The following is a 20,209-nucleotide window of genomic DNA, read 5'->3' on the forward strand; positions in this document are numbered from 1 at the left end:
CTTTTCCACCCTTGACCCTTTTCCGTATCTACCTCCCGTAAGGAACCAGTTGCTGGAAGGTGTGTGCGTTTCCAGAAAGGCCGTCAGCTACAGCACGCACAGAAAAAAGGGGCTGGGTTGTTCCTGGTGGAGTGAGTTTGTTTGGTTTTTGTGTAGGTTTTTTTCCTCTGCTGTGATTAAGAAAAGCTCTTGCTCAACAAGAAGGCATTTGTTAGAGGCATGCGTGTCCTTCATTAGTGGATAAAAACAGTTCATAGCTCTTTCAGGGCTGATAATAGTAAGACTGACCTTTGGACATGTAAGATAAAGAAAAGCTGATCTCTAAGAGAACAAAGGAGTAGGTTCAGAACTGGAATACGTTTCCGGAGCCAGTTACTAGGAAGAAACTGGAAGTTTCATCTCAGGAGCAGGGACCTGGAACGCCAGCTATGGACGCGGACTCAGCAGCTGGGCTATTTTTGGCTTGTGAACTGTTCTAATGGCTGTTTATTTTTAAGGTCACTTTCTGTTTGCATAGCATGTACACCCTTCTGGTGGGTGGGAGGCATTAAAAAGCAATCACTGCTGCACAGAGTTATGAACTAAGCTTGGAGAGGGATTGAAAAAACAGAACTCGCTGTACTTACTGCTTTAAAACCCAAAAACATCTGCTTAGGTCATCAGGTTTGTTGACCTACTCTAAGCTGTGCCCCCACCAGAAAAATACCGTTTCAAATAATACAGACTACTGCAGGGGATTGCACAAGACTTGGGAAAACTCGGTCAGATGATAATATGGCATAAATAGAAAGGAAGCATCAGATTTGGCAATTTTTTTGCACTCGCGCTTACCTTCAAGCAGTAAACAGAAACCCAGAGCGTCTGTCCCACAGCCGAGGAGTCAGAACTCACACCAGCGGATCGGGCCTGAATTCCAGTTCTTGTTTCAGACTCTTGTTAAATAACAACATGCTTTATTGTCCTCTTACTGGCTTCTTCCTGTCGGCCATATCTTTATTCACACACAGTCAAATGATACAAATTCACTGGAACAGTGGCAGTTTACAAAAGACAGCAAGAATGATTACTTTGAACCAAAATTTAAAAAACCCTAAGCCTGGCCATCTGGCAGGCAATGCACTGACTGGAACAGGTCATAGTAAGGGAACGGTTTATGACATTGGCAGCGTACTCCTAGCCATGTTCCTTTTCCAGAGCATAAAATACACAATACAAAAATATACTAAAAGTAATAACGGAGTTTTGTAGAAATGTCTGCTGCAAAACAATTGCTGTTGTCTGATTTTTTCAGTATATTTACTTCCACACTATATTATGATAGAATACTTGAATAAACACCATTTAGTTCTAACTTAGTTGGAACTTTAAAGTTGATCTCAAGTTAACTGTACGGTCTTGGCCTCCAATCCTTGAAGTACATAAAGGATCCTAACTTTGGACTCATGCGACTGACTGACATGAAGTGAGCCCACTAGTGAGCATTCAATGCCTGCGCAGGAGGGAAGTGGAAGCTGAAGTGCTGTACTTCATAGAATCTTAATTTGGGGCATTTTCCTGGATTTTTCAAGACTTTGTTAAAAGTCTTCCCTGGGCTATCCTTTTAACTGATAGGCCTGAGTTCATCAAGTTGCTGGTAATCTCGTGGAACTGCCTGGTTTTGAGATCTGGGTCTCTGCACTTAGTGGAGTCAACTGCGGTAAGTCTCTCCCTCCTTATCTCACTACTCTGTATAATTGTACCTGTCCCTCTCCCCTCTCCTTCCTCCATCCTGGCCTGGTACACCACGATGGCCTCTCTCCATGCAAGAGAGCTGGATGCTCCAGCGCTTCGCTACAGCTGCTCACACCAAGCCTCGTATGAGCTCCCTGCAATCGGAGCACCGTTTCCTTAGTGTTTCCAAAGTTGAGAGACCTGGCTGTAGAAATGGAAGCCCGTGCCGACGTCACCGTGCAGGGCTGAGCGGCTCTCTCCTCAGGGTGGCACGCTTGCAATGAGAATCTGTGGTGTAGATGCCATGCTCATGGAAAACGGCATCCGCAGTGCCCCTTGCCGTGACAGAGGAACGTACTGCTGGAAGTCAAGTGTGTTTAACTCCAGGATTTCTTGCTCCTTTTTCTCCCAAGAACCGATCTCAAAGCATTTGAGAAAAGAAGTTAGTATTGTTCTGTTTTTGCAGACAGGAAGACTAAGGCACTGAAGGGTGAGCTCCTTTGGCCGAGGCTGATCCGCAGGTCTCTGCCACAGTCCGTGCTCTTCACTGAGCTGTTGCTCTCTGTGCTTGCGTTGTATGAGACACGTTCTCAGAGGAGTAAGCCCATCTCTGCTCCCCACACAGACACCACACACAGGGGCCAAGATCCACCTTCCTAGGCATGGCCTCCAGAGAAAACATCAAGAAGGACATGCATTGGAGGCCAGAAGTTGGCTTCCCGGTGTCTAAATGTCACCTACTCCCAAGGTCAGCTATGGAAAGATGACCAGGATACTTCTGAGGTATAGAACTCTGTGTCTGCTGGCCACTGGTCAGCTTTGTCATCATCAGACTTGTCGCTGTCATCGCCGCTGGAGGGTTCATAGCCCGGGATGGCAGAGCGGATCGGCTCTGGCTGCCTGCAATCTGCCTCCGCCTCCTTCTTCTTCTCTGCCAGCAGCTGCCTGTAGCACAGGTTGCAGACCCTCAGGGGCTTGGGGGACAGCCGGGGCATCAGGAACCTCTGCCTGGAGCAGTCTGCGCAGACGACAAAGCCACACTTGCGGCAGTGGTGCCTTCGGGTGAGCGTGGAGAACTTGGTCTGTGTGCAGCGCATGCAGATGTCTGTTGCCTTGTCTGGGATCCAAGGGGCTGCATGCTCTGTGGAGGGCTGCCGGCCCGTCTTCGTCAGCAGGTGCCTGATGCACTCCTCCAGATGGCTGATCCACTCCTTCCTCTCCGTGAGGGAGGCCGCGGAAACTACAAAGGACTTCTTGGAAGTTTTAATCATCCAGCGGTTCTTCATCTGCAAGGTGTCTGGCAGCGTCTCCAAAGTGACATCTTCAAGGGGAATGATGTGCTGGGAATTGTACTTCCTTTTGTTGATGACTATGCTGCCATAGACGAGGATGTCATTGAAAAGGAAGAATATGCGAGGCTTTGGCTTCTTGCGGCATTCTTTGGTTAAAATCCCTTCTCCTAGAAGGACCCTTCCCGGCACGGCTAAGGGCTGTCCGGAAGCCCCAAAGCAGTTTTCCACAGCAGCAATGCGCTGGCTGTTGATCTCAGTGTTTGCAAGATGGTCCACCATCTCCAGCTCGCTCTGGGAAAGGAAAATAAAGAGGGAAGTGGTGAAGCTGCAAACATCTGCACTGGGGTGAGGCTGAGTAGCAAACGTATGCACAAGTGATATGCTCCTAATGCAATCTGAAGTTATGAGTAATCTCCTTACCACTCCGCACTTTAGTTTGTTACCTTTTTAAATTTAATTTTCAAACTTTGTAACTGCATTTTGCAACAGCCCCGTCCCTTTTGGTAGTGGGAGCTAACAGATGCTGGGATAGATGCAGGCTCAGGGAGATGTGTGGTCTCGGGAACAAACCTCCCATTTTTGACTGCACACCTGCTTTCTTGAGGATTACCTACAGACACACGCACCCCACAATGCCACTTTGGGCCAGAGCTGAGGCAGGGCCAAAAGGGCGCGGTATCACTTGTTCCCACTGGTCCTCCTTGCGTGACAAAAAGGGGAAAAAAAACCCCCAACACACCCAAAAAAACACCCGCTATGTGAATAAACCCACACAAGCCAAGCCCTTCCTCCATTACCCCAGTTACGCCAGGGCTGTCGGTGCTTCCAGTTACAAGACACATCATTCTGAAAACAGTCAGATCTCTGCTGAAGGGGAAGTGGAAGGCAGCATGCTCATCCCTCCCCACACCTCCGTGTCCTCTTTCTCATACAATCTGGGGTTTCGATAGTCTGTTGGGGTTTTTTTTAATAGAAAAACCTAGATAAGGGTAACTCTGAAGCGAAAGCAAATGTTTCCTATTGGCAGTTTGCAGTAAGGAAAGCGCTCCATGCTGTAATTTCAATTTTTCGTTGCACCTAGCCCCTCCTGCGCTGAAGGGTGCTGCCCTGAGGCCGGCTGGCCACGGGAACGTGAGTCATTTCCTCCTCCAACGAGGTAGCTCAGCCATCACGAGGCGGCTCCAGGATCACAGGGATGTGTGTCGCCCTGGTTGCTGTTAGCGGTTCATCAAATCACTAATGCAGAGCTGCCCTCCACCGTTTTCCCTGTCCTCCTTGTCCAGAGTCCCTACAGCTGTGGAGGCTGGAGGGGAAAGGGAAGAGGAGGACAACATGCCTGGTCCTGTGTGTCTGGGACAATGATGATTTACATTCTTCCCTTGCCCTTCACCCCAAATCACCCCTTTGGTATGCTAGAAGGGAAACCACAGAGCCGCTGCTCAAGGCTGCTGCGTGCTGTTTACCTCTTGCCTGAGCTATCTGGCAGATGGACCAGTCAGTTCCTCCGAGTTCCCAGAATTTTCTTCTCTAGAGCAGGCACAAATCTAAGATGCAGGTTTAGCCCTGGGAGACCTAAATGAAGCAACCTACTCTGCAGAAATAGCTTTCACAGAGAAGTGTCAAGTGGCCAGTGCTCCTGAAGAGCTGGCTTCTTCAGGGTCTCTCTCAAACGAGAGGGAAGGTCCCAAGGCCTCCAACTTCTGGAAGGATATGTGTCTTCAGGGCCTCTAAGCACCAGAATGGATTCGATGGAGTTGGACAGTGTTAAGCATATCCACTCATGTGTGTCTTCTCCAGCATGGAGGGCAATTAATCGCAATGCTCCGACCGGGGGCCGTGCTGCAGCCAGATGGGGGAATCCAGGGGACCAATGCCATGAGCAGCAGCTGCAGAAATGCCCCAACCAACCTCCATACAGACTTGCAGAAGTTGTACAAAGGGATTTATTACTTGTCAAGAGAGGAGAAAGGCTCCGTTCCCCTCCTTGATCTGTCAGCCCAAGTGGACCTGTGCATGGAAGGGAGCTGGTCTGCTGCAGGATGTACATTCAAATCTATTCTGAATGAAAACAATGCAGCATGTGTGTTTTTCTCTCCCTCTTATATACACAAATTAGGCTGAAGAACAAACAGGCAGGGCAAACTATGGTCCACAACTGAACACCAAACTCCCTGACTACGAATACCCAGACTCACCCATCGTGGGATGTGGTCTCTTGAGGTTTCCTACAAACAAATCCTTGGATGAGGAGATTTTGAGTGAAAGAGCAAGATGAGCACACAAAATAATAAAGGAAAAAGAAAACCTGAAATTACAGCTTGGGAAGTTTGGTGTGGAAAGACTGTGAACGCAACAAAATACTGTCAAGAATTTTTGGCACCAGCAACACCAACTGCGATAAACCAAAGCAGTTAATCCTGCTCCCACCAGTCTCGCTTCCTTGTGTTTCTGGGTTATGGATCCCCAGCTCTTAGCATGCTGCTTTTGCTTTTATTTTATGTATTTTAGAAACATGGTCCAGCCCCTCAAGCCAGTATGCTACTTGACACGACTCTATTTCTAGGCACCTCCATGTATTGGATCCCTGTGGAATTGAAAATGTTTTGTAAGCTATAAAGACCGTGCTTGCAAAGAGCCAGGAAACATAAGCTCATTTTCAAAGAGCAGTGCAAGCTTTAGCTGTTGCATTGATTTGGGCCCCTGCATAGGCCACAAAGCTGTTGGACTTGTTGCATGGAGCAAAGGGAGAAGGGGCTGGACGGGGAATGGACACAATCCTGCAACGTGAAAGAAATCAAAGCGGGCTCTCATGACACATCACACTTCCACCTGCAGGGTATGTCCTTATTCCTCCACAGTCTGGTTTGTTATCTAGTTAAAATGCCACAAGTTAACCAAAGAAAAGCTAACTCTGTTCTGGGAAAATCTTCCCTGCCAAGACTAAGAGTGTCAGCTGCTGCTCTAGCCCAGGGTATGTCCCGAAGGAGTTTTCCCAGGGAAGCAAAAGCAGAGCATTTTTCTTCCATCTCTCTCCCCTCAGGCATAAATGACTGGAGAACAGCACGTACACATGCTAAGCAGTACAAAAATAGGAGGGGTGGGATTCACATCACCTACCTTTAGACTTGGACAACTAACTGTATCTACGCACTCCTTTTCCGTCAGGGAGGGGAGAAGCAGCCATCTGCAGAGGGTGACTCGCCTCATCCCACCACATGAAAGATCAATCCTGCCCCGAGTTCTAGATAGCGCTCAGCTTGAGTAACCGCATACAAACTGATTTCACGTTAATATTGTGACTCACTGCAAATAATACTCAGTTTGGCTGTGGAATTGAAGTACGATGTGAGTAGAGCGAGCTGCTGAGTGTTATTATGGTCTCCTTTACTGGGAGGTGAGAGCCTCTCCCTTTGGAACAACAGTGATGAGATATAAAAATGAGGATAAAAATTCTAATCTATTTGATTAATTTTGGTGAATTTTTTTTCCCCATTTCTTCGTTTGTCCTGTCAGGTCAGCAGGGCCACAGTGCTTATTATGAAGTGATATGTCTGCATGTGTGCCATGTGTAACAGAAGCTTTCACAGTTGAGATGAGGGTGGGAAGATGTAATTTACTGGCATGCTACTTCTCACGGGAGGTTTTGGCATGGCAAACTTTGGGGTTGTTTGTTTCATCAAGATCTGTTGGTTCTGCATGTGATCAAATATTTTGCAGTGAATATATAACTCAGTGAATACAACTGATATTCAAAGAAAAAAAAATACTATTTGGCACTCCACTCCAGAAGTAAGCAAGCTACGTCTTTGAACAATGAGCGTTTGTTCACTTGTGATTATAAACAGCCATGTTGCTGCATGCCAGGCGGAGCATTTCAACTTAAGCTCCTGGGTCAGCGAGTCTGGGGTATGTTTTTCAAGTCTGTGTGTATGTAAGGCTTAGGCATAGCAATGTAGTGAGCTGTTCTACCTGATTCTTCCATTCTTGCTCTCAAACAGAACTGACAGTCTTGGTATCCACCGCATACCTACTGCATGCCACGTGCAAGGGATGGTCCGTGACTGTTGGCGCACTGAGATTTCACTGCTGAGGTCCACCAGCAGAAAATGCCCCAAGCCTCATCTCTCTGCAGTTTGCCATTACTCCCTCTTTCTGTTTTGCTCAGCTGAGAAGTCTCCTCTGGAGTTAGGGCTGGCATAAGCTCTTCCTCACCCAGCACGGAAAGCAGGATGCAGATCCCTTTTAGCCAGAACGGGCATTTAGAGCAAGTAAAACATAGTTCCTCTCCTTTTCCTGCGGGAGGGGATTTCAGTTTGCCTCTCCCTCCTTCCCAGCATGCTGTAACTGCTGGGCCACTGGGGACAAGGGGGGCAGGCTCTGGCAGCCCCCTTCCAGCCATGCTCAGGAGGAACCCAATTCAGTACTGTCACAACAGGCCTTTGATTGAGAAATGCCACCAGTCCTGGCGGGATGTGGACTAACCGACCTGCTGAGCTTCTTGCCACTGTTGCTCAGCATGCCCAGCACTTTAAGCTGAAGGAGGGAAGACTTAGACTAGATCCTAGGAAAAAATTCTTCTCTGTGAGGGTGGTGAGGCACTGGAACAGGCTGCCCAGAGACGCTGTGGATGCCCCATCCCTGGAAGCATTTAAAGCCAGGTCGGATGGGGCTTTGGGCAATCTGGGCTAGTGGAGGGGGTCCCTACCCATGGCAGGGGGGGTTGGAATGAGATGATTTTTAAGGTCCCTTCCAACTCAAACTGTTCTGTGATTCTGTGACTTCTAGCATGTAGGGCCAGAGCAAGGGGACAGCTGAATGGTGGCTTTTGAGGAACTCAGACTAATTCTACCAAAACCAGCAGTTGGTTGCCTGAGCTCAGTTGTGGCTCTTGCATATACCACCCAGGCTCAGAGGTGTCCAAGCAGCTTTGTATGGAAGGAAGGAAAACCTGAAACTCAAGGAAGAGCCTCACCCCCTCCCTCTCCCCTGCTCTCTGTCCGCACACACCTCCTCAGGCGGTGCGGCAAGTGGTACTCCAACTCCACGTGCACCTCCTGCTCCCCACTCTGCTGCTCATCAGCGTCAACCTGGTGAGCAGCCATAAGGAAAAGGCCTCCATAAAGAACTCTTGGGTGTTGGAGGCGATACAACTAACGTAACAGAATTTGGTCAGGCTACTGGTTACAGGCTCAGGCTGGGCAAGCACTCATGACAAATGACATACACAGGCTTGCTGGTGAGGTGGGGAATCACCAAGGGACGAGATGAATTCCCCATCTGTCCCAGTGCCTGAAAGCCATCAGAAGTGCCTGTCAGAAGACATGCGTGGCCAAAGGTGGGGTTTCCACTTGCGACTGAACAACGGGATCAATTTGTGTGGTTTCGGTACGTGGTCAAACTTGGTAACTTAAGAGTCCTTTCCAAAGAAAATCAAGAAATCGTCACTCTAACCGGCGCTTGGGCCACGCACGGACACCAGGGTGCTGCAGAGCGGCGGGCAGCGATCCGGTGCTGACCGGCTCCCCCGTGCGCAGGGCACCGCACACGCGTGACGGGAGACCTCTGGGTCTCAGGCGGGCAGGGCACACCGCGGGCCCGCAGGGCCGAACCCTCCCGGCCCCGAGCAGGGCCTCGCCCACCCCTCTCTCCGGCAGCGGGCGGAGCAGGGGCCCGCAGCCGCCAGACCGCTCCTCTCCCGCCGGCACCTCCCGCTGCACCGGCCTGGCGGCGGAAACCCTCGACTCTTCCAAAACTCTCCCCCGTTCGCACAAGCTGCCCGCCCGGCCGCCACGCCGGGCCGCCCCCACCCCGCTGCCCCGCCCGGCCCCGTACCTCCGCGGAAAAGCCTCGGCCGCCTCCGGCGAGCGCTCCCCGGCCGCCCGGCGCCAGGCGGCTCCGCTCCGCTCCGCTGCGCTCCTGCGGCCCCGCCCACCCCGCGCCCGCCGGCCAATGGGCGCCGCTCGGGCTCAGGGCGCTGCGGGGGACCGCGCCCCCTCGCTGGGCGTTGGCCAATGGCGGAGCGGGGCAGACGGCGGGGGGGGAGGCGCGCCACCAGGGGGCGCCGGAGCGCGGCCTCCCCGCTGTGGGGCGGGCGGTTACGCGGCGGACGGGTGGGAGTGGGCTGGAGCCGCTGCTGCTCCTCGCGCTGGAGCCGTTACGCGTTCCCCGGGGCTGCCTCGTGCTGCTCGGGGCCTTCAGCGTTTGTGAGCGGGCCGGGCCGGGCCGGGCCGGGCGGCCCTTGGGGCGCCTTTGCGCCTTTCCTGCCACCTCTCCAAAGCCGACGCCCTGTCAGCGCTGGGGCTGGCGCCCGGGGTTACTCCAGGGGTGTCTCTTGCTGTGGCTGTGCCTCCCCGGCGGCTGCGTGTTCCGCGGGCCACCGAGCACCTCTCCCGCCTGTCACTGCCGTGAGGGTGGTGGGGTGGGTGAGCGGGAGCCACGAGTGTCCCTCTGCAGCTGCTGTGGCACCCCGGGCCAGAGGTGTGGGTGAGCAGAGCTCTGGTCCTTGCCTGGTGCTTTAAAACAACCCCAGCTACCTGGGCCTGTGCTGATCTAGAATTCAGGTGCTTGCTCACTTTCTCTAATAGCTTTTCTGTTTTTAATGGGAACTGATGGACCTGTCATGGTATTAGAAATGTGGGGTTTTTTCTCCAGGTTTTTGTTTTCTTTGGTAATAATAATGTAGGCTGGGAAGCTCATGGCGTGCTTTAGAGCTAAAGTGCTTGGGCAGTCATAAGAGTTTCCACGGGACTTTATTTCTTTATACTTTGTGTCAGATGAGCAGATGAGCGTGGACATGGACTAAGTTAATTGCAGTCCATGAGTCCCTGGCAGTGTGTGAGGGAGGGTTACAGAGAGGGCTGTCAGGTCATCAGCAGGTCAACACCTGGGAGAAGAGATCTCACCACAGAGGGCAGGCTGCTGGGCTGAGCAGTGATTTTCAGGTTATTGCTAGTCCTTCAGTGTGGGGTCTCTTCCGTCCCTGTGGGAGAGCAGGACTGGGGGGGTCTGGCGGTGGAAGGAGGGGCAGAGCCTTTGCAGACCAGTTCTCGCAACTGGGAGCTGTTTTGTGTTGAGCCTGGACACCAGCCATCTCTGTCCTGGCTGCCTTGCAAGCAGAATTCTAGGTCTGGGGAGATCTGCCTAGCTTAGAAATTCATCCTTGACAAAATGTTTTTTTTTTCCATAAAGCTAACTGTAAATATACAAAGTGCTGAACTAAATCTGTCAGTTTGTCTTAGCTGCCAGAATAATTCAGATCTAACCAGCCATAGGTTATTACTCTTAAACTTTTTTTCTCCCTTATGTGCTAAAAGTATTCTGAATTTGTTCTCATGTTATCCTAATTGTAGTCTTTACCACTGAGAGGCAGTACTTTGATTTATTTTTCTTGTTGTTTCTCAATATGCTCCCCTGGGCAGTAATCATTACGTGTCGGCCAAAGGTAGCGTTGGGTTAGCCAAATAGCCTGGGATTTGAAGGTTGTTTCTACTTTCTCCCTCTCCAATCAGAAGTGGAGGTGTGTTCAGGCAACTCTGCGTGAGGCGAGGGAAGCCTCGAGGTATGCACTGGGCATGCAGTCGGTATTAACCAGTTGCACTTGAGAGCTGACTGTTGGATGGTTGTTTTGAAAGCTGTTACATCCTTGTTTGAATACATTATTGAGAGAAACTCAGCATTTAACAAGTAATCTTAAGAGATATTTGATAGGAAGGCTCAGGAGCTCTTTTTTCCTGGCTGTAAAAGTGAAAAATTTGTGGGACCACTTGAAAAAGCTGCAGCCCAATTTACCAGCTTTTAAAATCTCTGTACCTTGCTCCAGTTGCATTATCTGATCTATTGCCTCTGGCATTTTTTCCAAAACCACTTGTTTCTCAGTAGCAGAAATATCTTGCCCAACTGGGATGCAATAATTTCAAAGCAAGTAAAGGAAACTGCAGCTGCTCAGCTGAGTCAGCCAAAGGTAAGCTCTGCAGGGGAGAAAATGGCTTTTTATTATCTTCTAGTGGCAAAATCACTACAACAGCCTGCAGGAAAAGATTAGATTATAATAGTAACAAAAACATCTGTTAAATTCTGAGCTCAGTGTATGTTTAGTGCATGTTTTAGACAAAAACCAGGCATTTGATAAAATTATTTTGAATAAAACTCAATATTGAGATGCAGTTTGGGCTGTTAGGAACCCACTGTGATCATAGGAGAGACAGCGGTTTTAACTAATTGACTACATGGGGTATTTCATCACTGGACAAGACAGCTTTTAACTATGGAGATTTTATTGAATTGAGCTTATTACTATTACCTATTATTTAATGAGAGAATAAATCAGCATGTGTTCGTTATATGGGTTACTTGTAAGCACAAATAACTTCTGTCCTACGTTCTGTGAGAGTGTGGTGTGCATGGAGGGATGAATGTTTGTCTGATCTGGCTCCCAGTGGATTCAGCTAATCAGCCTATTTTAGAAATGTATGAATTGCCATGATTGATTTGTGACTCTGAAGCCTTACCAGCATCATTTGCATGCTTTAGAAATGAGGTGCTTCCAAGTCTGATGGCACAGAAATCAGAGCCGTGCTTGGCTCCGTCAGTACAGATTGAAACTTCAGAACATCAGTTTCCAAAATATCACTAGTCCACACACATTGGAACTGCTGCCAGACAAACCTGTTTCAGAGGGTCGTTGTGTCCTCAGGGCTTCTCTTGGCCCACGTGCGGGAAGTTACCCACTTCCTGAGTTGTTCCTGGGAGCCTGGCCACAATACGATTGAGAGAGTGATGGAAGTATTCCTGAAAGCAACCTCAAGACCTGCCTGCTCCTTTGCCTTGTGCGTAAGGAAGCAATACACAATCACTGTGCTTTTGTTTTTACAATGGCATCGCTGTGCTTTGCATGTGTGCAGCACTTTAAGGATCTTGAAGTGCAGCATAAATTCTAATAACCATGTGGGGGTTTGTACCCTCCTCACAGAGTAAAACTGAAACTTGGAGTTACATATGATCATACACAGCTTGATCACTGAAATAGGAATAGTGGGTTATTTGCTATTTTTTTTCAGCAGCAATAGGCTCTGGCTCAGAGTGAATCACTTGGGAGGCTGAGGAACAGCCCTTGGAGCTCCTGACTCATAGCCCCATGTGCCTCACTGCAGGGTCATGTCCCAGGTCAGATATCTCAGTGATCATTGCAAAAACTGTGGTGTGCAAGGAGCACAAAACCACTCATGGTTCCAAGTCCTAAAAAGTTGCAAGCTTGCATCGTAAGAGCTTATGTTTTTGCTATACGTTGCCCTTCCCTGTTCTCCTGGTCACGTGTGTGCAGTGCTGTGTGTGGCCTTTAGGTAGAGCTGGAACTGAAGTCTTGACCAACTGATAATGACCAAGCAGGTAAACAGCAGAGGCTAAATTTAAATGCTGTGTATAGATACATAATAATTACTTGCTCTTGGTTGGGTTCTAGTAATCACAGAAGTGTGTAGAAGATCTGTTTCAAAGCTTGGTAAAAGTTTTAGTTTTTGTTTTGAATCAGCATGTAATATGTAGTTCCATTTTATATCCCACTTTTTAACTGTAAAATACTTGAGGTATTTTGTCACTGAAATGTTCTTTACGTAATGTCATCGGCATGTACCATTCTGTATGGTAGAGTGTACTGTGAGCAGGAGACATGGTAAAACTTGAAACCACAAGCAAACCAAATACACTGATTCATGCTCGTGGGGTCAAGCAGAGAGTGTGCAGGAGCAGGTGGATGTTCAGAGGGCACGCTGGACCTCTGGTGCTGGGCGTGTGAAATGGTGAGTGGGAAGCCGCTGCCTCCAGGACTGTGGATGTGCCTCACCTTATGGTACAGAAACACCCTTGCCGTCCCACACTGGCAGCCTTTTCCCTGCCTCCTGGAGCACCAGTGCCACGTGCCCTGTGACAGCTCTGTGGCTTCTCCCATGGAGCTGTTGGGTTGAAGGTAGCAAGGGCATTTTGTAGCTGAAAAGTGAGCAGGTCCAAGCAAGAAAGGAGCTACATTGTTTCAGTGGAAAAGGTGGTTGGTTGTTTTTTCTTTTAATCCAGGTTACCTCGTCTCAGATTTTTCAGGACGTGTCACTGACTCATGCTTTCTTTCACCCTTAGCAGCGTGAGCTTTGTGTTCGTTTTCTGAGTGGATTGATCAAGTGGGTCAGTCGCTGTGAGTCTCTACATTGCACCCAAGAGCTGCCCAGTATGGGGACATACAACAGGGAAAGCTCAGAAGTTGGTTCTCTTCAGAGAAGTGGAATGGGTGAGTATGCACTAACAATCAGTAGGTTTAGCATGCTGCCAGACCGCTATTTCTGAGTAGTGTTCCCCAGTAATGTGAGCAGGTTCTAGTCGGAATATGAAGGGGGGAGGTGAGAAAGAGGTGAGGTAAGAGAGTATGAAATACCAGAACTGCGAGGTGTGGGTATTCAGTGCGGAGAGGGGTGTAATATTAAAGGAAAAACATTTTAATGTGGAAATTAATGGGGAAAAGAGATGTGTCTTTTTAAAAAAGCTGCTGAAAATATATTGCAGCATGCTATGAGCGAGTACTGCATCTTTTGGGCTCAGCCTTCCTTCCAGAATAACATCATTCTGTGCATGTTCTTCATCTGAACTCTTTTCCTACTATTGCTATTCTATTTAAACAGTGATCTCATATTCAGAGTGTGCTTTTATTGCACAAGATAAATCATGGTGAACAATTAGGTATTTCAAACACTAAACTTAGGTAGATTAGGCATTTCAAGTATTAAAGTGGAGAAGAAGCACAGGGAACAAGAGTGTGATAATCATCAGTTAATTTAAAGAGATGTAAATGTGTTCATCTATGATTGACTGATTAGTCAAAGACACATAAAAGAGTTTCATTCATAAACCCTGCTTTGCCCATGGATATAACTTCTATAGTTCCTTTGGAACTGCTGCCCAGGCTGAGTGTGTGTGTTGCTGAGAAAGAAAAAATCATCTCTTTGTAAGGGATCCGAGCCTTGCCCCACATCAATGCCTTTTGTGCAGGAAGGCATCTGCTGCAATTGCCTAGGGAAGTTTTATGCACTAAGTGTGTATTGCAGAGAGCTCTGTGAAAGGGGAAGGGAAAAAAGAAGGAAATCCTTGTTTCCTTTTGTGTTCTTCAAATATATGGGAAAACAGAAAGGTGGTGTGTTTTTTTTTTTTTCCCCCAAAGTGTTCTGCTGACATCCTGGAAATTAAGAGAGCAAACCTCATCTTGGCTGGGATTCTCATCCATTGGCATGCTGGATCTTTAAATGGAGAGGTACTGAGCTGAAGGAAGAACCATGGGGATTTCTTACTGGGTGGAAGTGGTTTATTGGCTTTTAGAGAGTGTATTGCTGCCTGGGCTGCGCAGGGTATGAGATGTGATACAGGCAAGGGCACAGAGGGTGTGTGAAGGATCACACCTTAATTTGTGAAGTGTAAAAAATTGTTGCCTGCTTGGGAAACCAGAGGGATTTTGTGTAATAAGAGGTGTGTGGTGGGCTTTTGAGGGACATCTGAAGGAGAACTTGAGGATTCTGCTTTGTACTTCAGCTCAAGCTTGTGCAAAAATTGTCCACGTGCGTGTGCTGCCGTCCTGCCTTTTTGGGAGTGGAAGGGACCTGCAAGAGTTAATGTTTTCCTGAGATTTCTCTCTTACTGGTATACTGAAATATGCAGGAAGCTTTGGTTTTTTTGTTTTCTGGGGTTTTATTTTTCCCCCCCTTCTTTTTGTCTTTTCTCAGAATGAAATGTTTCTTCTCTAACCTCAACCCAGAAGAGGACTGGAGGGGAGGCTGGGGAGCGCACTGCAGTTTGGTTCTGTACCATTTGGGCTGTTTGAATTCATTAGTTTGGGAGCCCCCACAACTGCCTCAGGCTGTGTACCTCCTCATGCATCCAACTTGGGAGAATCTCTTAACACTGTTGCATGCATTAGCCTTCATTAATACAATTAGCATAATAGCGATTAGGATTCATTATTCCCAACAAAAAGATAAAGCCAGTAATACATATCTCAGAGTCAAATTCCTCAGCGCCTTGTCTTGGGATTCCTTTATTTTGGAGTTATTCATTCTTTATATCCTTCCATCTCCTAGAAAAAGAAAGCCACTTAATTGTAAAACTGTTTGGGTCAAAGAAATGCACTGAGATGATCTTTCACGCATGCTAAATAGGTAAATTGATCTATGGGACCCACACAGCTCAGACAGCCACTCAACAGTCAAAACTGCGAACTTCATCTTCTTCAAGCACAAAAGCTACTTAGTTTCCCCATGTTGAAGACTTTTTATAATAGCAATAAGACAACTCTAGAGAGAACCATCTAATATTAACTCCAGGGAGTAATCATCTAATCACAATCTGGGGGTGATTTGAAGCACTCATCTGGACCAAATGCCTCACAACACCCCAGGAGTGGTTTTATTGCATGATAGCAGTACCCCATTGAGCCTTATTGCTTAATTAAAAACAAATTCCCAAGTAATTTTTTTGCCTTTCCATAAAAACACAGTAGTACATAGCATGTATAAAACATCCATTAAATGATGGTAGATGCAAATTTACATTGTGAGATACAATTCGTTTCTTTACCACTTGGGGTTGAAGTTAAATGTAAAACCATTTCCTATAATCTGTGCACTGCTGTGTTTAGAGAGGAATAAATATGGGAAAGAGAGGTTCATTGTAGGATGCCTTGTTTTTATTAAGTGATATGTTTGATCTCCTTACAAAGGAGTTAAAATTCTTGTCCATCTTGTAGACACAATAGTCAATCAATAGTGTGGCCTTTTCAGCTTTCTCCTGGAGATTTCCTCAGCTTGCTGGCATTTCAGTGCAGATCTTCAATAAGAATCCTGTATTTCTGTCTGGGATATCCATTCCTCTCTGAGCAGAGAGAGCACGATCAGTGCAGGTGATGTATTTCAGATACATCTAGCATACTCCCCTGGGGCCTTTGAGTATTGTTCATATATTACAGGCAAAGGAAGCAAATCCAAATTTTTAAGTGATTGTCCAAAAATCGTACAGGGAATGCTAGAGACACTGCTCTGAAATCATAGAATCATAGAATGGTTTGGGTTGGAAGGAACCTTAAAGCCCATCTAGTTCCAACCTCCCCGCCATGGGCAGGGACACCCTCCACTAGCCCAGGGTGCCCAAAGCCTCATCCAACCTGGTCTTGAACACTTCCAGGGATGGGGCATCCACAGTTTCTCTGGGCAGCCTGTCCCAGTGCCCTCACCACCCTCACAGGGAAGAATTTCATCCTAGTATCTAATCTCAATCCACCCTCCTGGCAGCCAAAGCTGTAATTGAGCTTTTGGCCACAGCACTGAAGTAAATGTGGAGGGCGAAAGGGTCAGTATGATATTTTCTTCAGATTTGTTGGTCAGGGTGCTTTTAATGAATTGGTAGAGATAAGCTTGCAAGTACAGTTTTTTGAATAAAACCTGAGAATTAATAGTAACTATTACTCTAGTTGTTCCACATGCTGAAGCCTTCTTGTGGTTCCTACAAGCTCTGGCTAGAGGATGGCACTTGTGCCAATCTCACCTGCTGTGGGCTCCACTCACTGTTAGACACACCCTTCTGGTTTTCACCATCAAATGGTGGTTCCCCAAGGACTAGTGGGAGCTGAGCCACATGTGAATATCTACTGCTGGTAGCAAGTTGCAGCATTCAGGGTATAGAGGCAGCATACTTTGTCCCATATTTAGATTTTGTAAAAAAAATAAATGATTTTTTTGTTTGGTGAAACACTTTGCTAGCATGTTTTGCTGACTTCATTTTTAATGTCCTGTTAGATAGGTGTTAAGTGTTGTGGTGGAGGATTTGTTGGAAAGAGGTTATGGCATTGTACTAAGGAAGTGAATGAGAGTAAAACTAGTCGCCTCCTGCTGCTGCCTGAGATCAGTCTGAGAGAGTGGCAAAAAGAATAATTAACTCTGTGTATTTAAAACAGTTCTGTAGTAACTTGGGACATTGCCAGGTCAGGAAAGGACATGAAAGGACCTGACAGTGTTCTTGAACAATAAACATTTTTACCTGAAAGATGTCTGCTGGCGTTACTAGGAATGCCATTATCTTGCTTTGATCTAACTCTCTAGGACTGGCTGACATGGAGCAAGCAGCCAACAAAGGAAAGCCCTAATAGGCTTTAATATCGGTAGTGAAGAGTTTCTCTTCCCCTTGGATGCATGTCATTTTACAAAGGCCCTTTTCATCTTAATGTGTCATGGAGATGGCTGGCTGCAGTAGGACAAGCACGCACTCTGGCTAAGGGGCAGCGTTTAGCAGACTCGCTGTCAGACTTGACTGGCCCTGTCCCACCGCTCAGCATGGAGCTGCGGAGGGGTCAGCAATGCTCCTTGCCTGCCTGGCCTGTGGAGCAGCTGGCACTGGCACTGCCACGGCCTGGCTGCATCTGCAGGTCAGTGGGTGGGAGCTGCCCAGAGCAAGGCCTGAGGGAGCTGCCATGGTAAAGCATCTCCCAGGGTTTGGGTTTTGGTTGGTTTGGGGGTTTTTTTTGGCACATAGGCTTTGAAGCAGAACAGGGCATTTATTTCCCTTCAACAGAAAAACCAACTGTGCCCTACCTTGTGGCAACCAGTCACACTGTGCAGCAGGGTACTGCTGGCGTGGGCAAAGGCATGCCTCAGTTGCATCAAACACATGGCTTGCTCTGAGTGACTGCAGCAGTGCTGAAGGGTTTGCAGAGTACAAATCTAGCCTACTGTTTCATCTGAGCATGTATTTTTAAGCTTTAGGACACAGATTAAACATTATATTATATCTGCATTTATTTGGCCTTTAAACAAGACGAGGAGTTGAGTCTTATGTTGATGGTTCTGAGACCTGTATGACTTCCTTTAAGAGTATATCCTTTTATGAAGGAAATGAAAAGTGTGATATTTTAGCAGTTGGAAATGCCTGGCTTAGTTTGGTTCTGTTTCCTGATTTCATTTTGACACAGTAGGCAATTCAGAAAATATATTTGCAGTAAGGAAAATTCAGTTGTTATGGAAACATCTGAGAAAGGCAGCTGACATAGGGTGAGGCATGCACCAGATTAGCAGTACACATAGACACAGTAAAAAGGCAAGTTCATGTAAGGTAAGGGAGCAGTTTCTAGGCACTGTCTGCTTCATGGTGTTTTTTCCTGTCATAACAGGGGGAAAAAAAAATCACTTTAAAACTGTGAGCATGTGGCTCCATCTTCTGGCAACAAAGCAAAATAAAAGGAGGTGAGATTTCTATAGCATTTTTATGTTAGCTTCAACAAAAGCAACAACAAAACCAACAGCAACAATAATAATAAATTGAAATACCTGTGCCTCAGAGCCAAGCCACAAGTTATTAATGTATTTTTCCTGAATCTGCAAACCATTCTGCTGCATGGGAAGAAAACTGTCTTTTGAAACATTCTCGTAAGCATGTAGCCCCAAAAGTGGCTTGTCTTCCAAAGCACGACACTGCTCTCCTGCAAGAAAACAGTGTTTGATCAGAGTATGGACTGTACCAGCAAAGCCTGATGTCTGTGTAGGTGCTCTATATTGTCTCCTGTTTGTAGCTGTAGGATGTTTGTCTTTGTTTCACCCTCTCCAACAACATCTTTGGCAAAGTAGCTGAAAATGATGATACATCTTCATGGAAACACTAGCTGGGTTGGAGTAGGAATGAATGGTTTTTGAGGTAGTCTGCCGGAAGTCAAAAGAAAATAAAGGTGTTTTATCACTCCTTAAACAGTGAATGTTGTTACAGTGCATGTTGCGCATGTTTAATTGAGCTTGATTACTCAATCTGTTCACCTTAGTAACTCATTTTGTTTTAAACAGAAGTCATTGTGCAAAACCAGAAGATGTTATCATCAGGAAAGCCTGGAGTTTTCTAAGTAATCCTAAAGAATTGCCCCAACTTTGTTGCTTTAAAAAAAACCCCAACAAACAAGAAACTTTGTTTCTTTGTTAACCAGAAACAAAGGTAATTATCTTAATGCAGTGCTGTCCTAAAAGTGTTGTTCACAAGTCATTGCAAATAGGAGGTATTGCGCTGTAAATGCAAAATTAAAAATATGGATCATGTATTTTACTTATTTTACTTCCATGTACATATGTAAGTATGTCTCTTTTTTTCTTCCCCCCCCCGGATATTGAGCTAGGATATAAGAGACCGTGTATTCTTTGTATGAAGCATTAGTTTTCAGTCCAAACTACTGCATGGTAGAACTATAAGAATGAAGGTGAGAGAACATAAATTTAATGGCCCCACTGCTTCTGCCCATACTTGTGCCACTCTTCCACTAACACAAATGCTGAGTTATTTGCATGCAGCACTTATCTGTGGGGAGGGTTGTGTGGAGACCTGCTTGGAAAGAGTGTGTTTGTGTCAGTCCAGCTCCTGTGTATCAGGGAATCATATAATAAAAATCTTCCTTAAAGAAAGCACTAGCTAGGGTTTCTCATCATTGCATCAGCAGCAAGGCTATGGATCAAAACCAGAGGTAGAACTAGCCTTTACTCCTCAGTAAGGCCCCACACAGAGGGAAGCATTCTAAATGGCAACAGGCTGTGCTGATATACAGTTGCATCCTCCATGGTTTGCATTTAGCGTTTCTAACTTGTCCCTGCAGCCAGAGTGCATTGGACTTTCCCCTGGCACTATCTGAGGTTTCCTGTTGAGGCTGCCTATGATTCCTACAATCTTTTTTTCTTCCCTCCCTATATTTAACCTTCAGCTTCATCCTGTTTCATTTCAGTGGAGATTTCAGGCTTTGATGTCTAGGGTCTGTGGTGCTCTGTGGTATCCTGTGGATTATTCTGAAGGTATCCACTCACCTTTCTGAAAGATGTCACAAGGGTAGCACCTTTCACCAACACTAACAGTAAATAAATACTACAGACCTCTTTTATTAGGAAGTGCAAACCTATAACAAATCCTGCCTGGAGTGTGTTTGATAAATCAGATCTTTTGCAGACATTTGGAGATTGCATTTGCAAATCCCCAGCCAGCTTGTTTTGTAGGCATTGTTACCATAATTCAGCTTAATGTTGTTGCCACTTTTTACTTGCTAAAACGCATGTGGTGCTTTATTGCTGAAAATAGTGTCTGCCTTGGAACAGAAGTTCTTTTAAAACCCTTCTTGGAAGTTTGCTGTTTGGAGAAACAAATGTCAAATCAATTGTCCTAGCTACGAA

At 46.8% G+C, this 20,209-nt stretch overlaps 2 protein-coding genes across 17 annotated transcripts in view; one reads left to right on the forward strand and one right to left on the reverse strand.

Moving 5' to 3' along the window:
* Nucleotides 1-952: 952 nt before the first annotated feature.
* PLEKHF1 (pleckstrin homology and FYVE domain containing 1) lies at nucleotides 953-8,957 on the reverse strand. The gene is made up of 2 exons (XM_075765564.1): nucleotides 8,835-8,957; nucleotides 953-3,293 (listed from the first exon to the last, which is right to left on the reverse strand). The coding sequence occupies exon 2, from the start codon at nucleotides 3,279-3,281 to the stop codon at nucleotides 2,460-2,462; it is 822 nt and encodes a 273-aa protein (XP_075621679.1). The 5' UTR covers nucleotides 3,282-3,293; nucleotides 8,835-8,957; the 3' UTR covers nucleotides 953-2,459.
* A 163-nt stretch (nucleotides 8,958-9,120) lies between these two features.
* The window catches only part of LOC142603684 (uncharacterized), a 45,057-nt gene continuing 33,968 nt past the window's right edge, over nucleotides 9,121-20,209 (forward strand). For 4 of the 16 annotated variants that reach the window (XM_075765568.1, XM_075765565.1, XM_075765567.1 and 1 more), the window contains exons 1-2: nucleotides 12,173-12,386; nucleotides 13,128-13,275. In XM_075765568.1, the coding sequence (XP_075621683.1) occupies nucleotides 12,375-12,386; nucleotides 13,128-13,275 (160 nt within the window). In that variant the 5' untranslated portion in view covers nucleotides 12,173-12,374. Of the gene's footprint in view, nucleotides 9,563-9,785; nucleotides 10,963-12,165; nucleotides 12,387-13,127; nucleotides 13,276-20,209 lie in introns of those variants that run through there. The other 12 variants (XM_075765577.1, XM_075765578.1, XR_012837578.1 and 9 more) reach the window with 11 other exon arrangements.

The sequence above is a fragment of the Balearica regulorum genome, chromosome 13, assembly GCF_011004875.1.
Source record: "Balearica regulorum gibbericeps isolate bBalReg1 chromosome 13, bBalReg1.pri, whole genome shotgun sequence".
In the NCBI taxonomy this organism is placed as follows: Eukaryota; Metazoa; Chordata; class Aves; order Gruiformes; family Gruidae; genus Balearica; species Balearica regulorum.

Bases quoted from the DNA above. Each gene is read 5' to 3' on its own strand.
- PLEKHF1 (XM_075765564.1), bottom strand. From the start codon at position 3,281: ATGGTGGACCATCTTGCAAACACTGAGATCAACAGCCAGCGCATTGCT.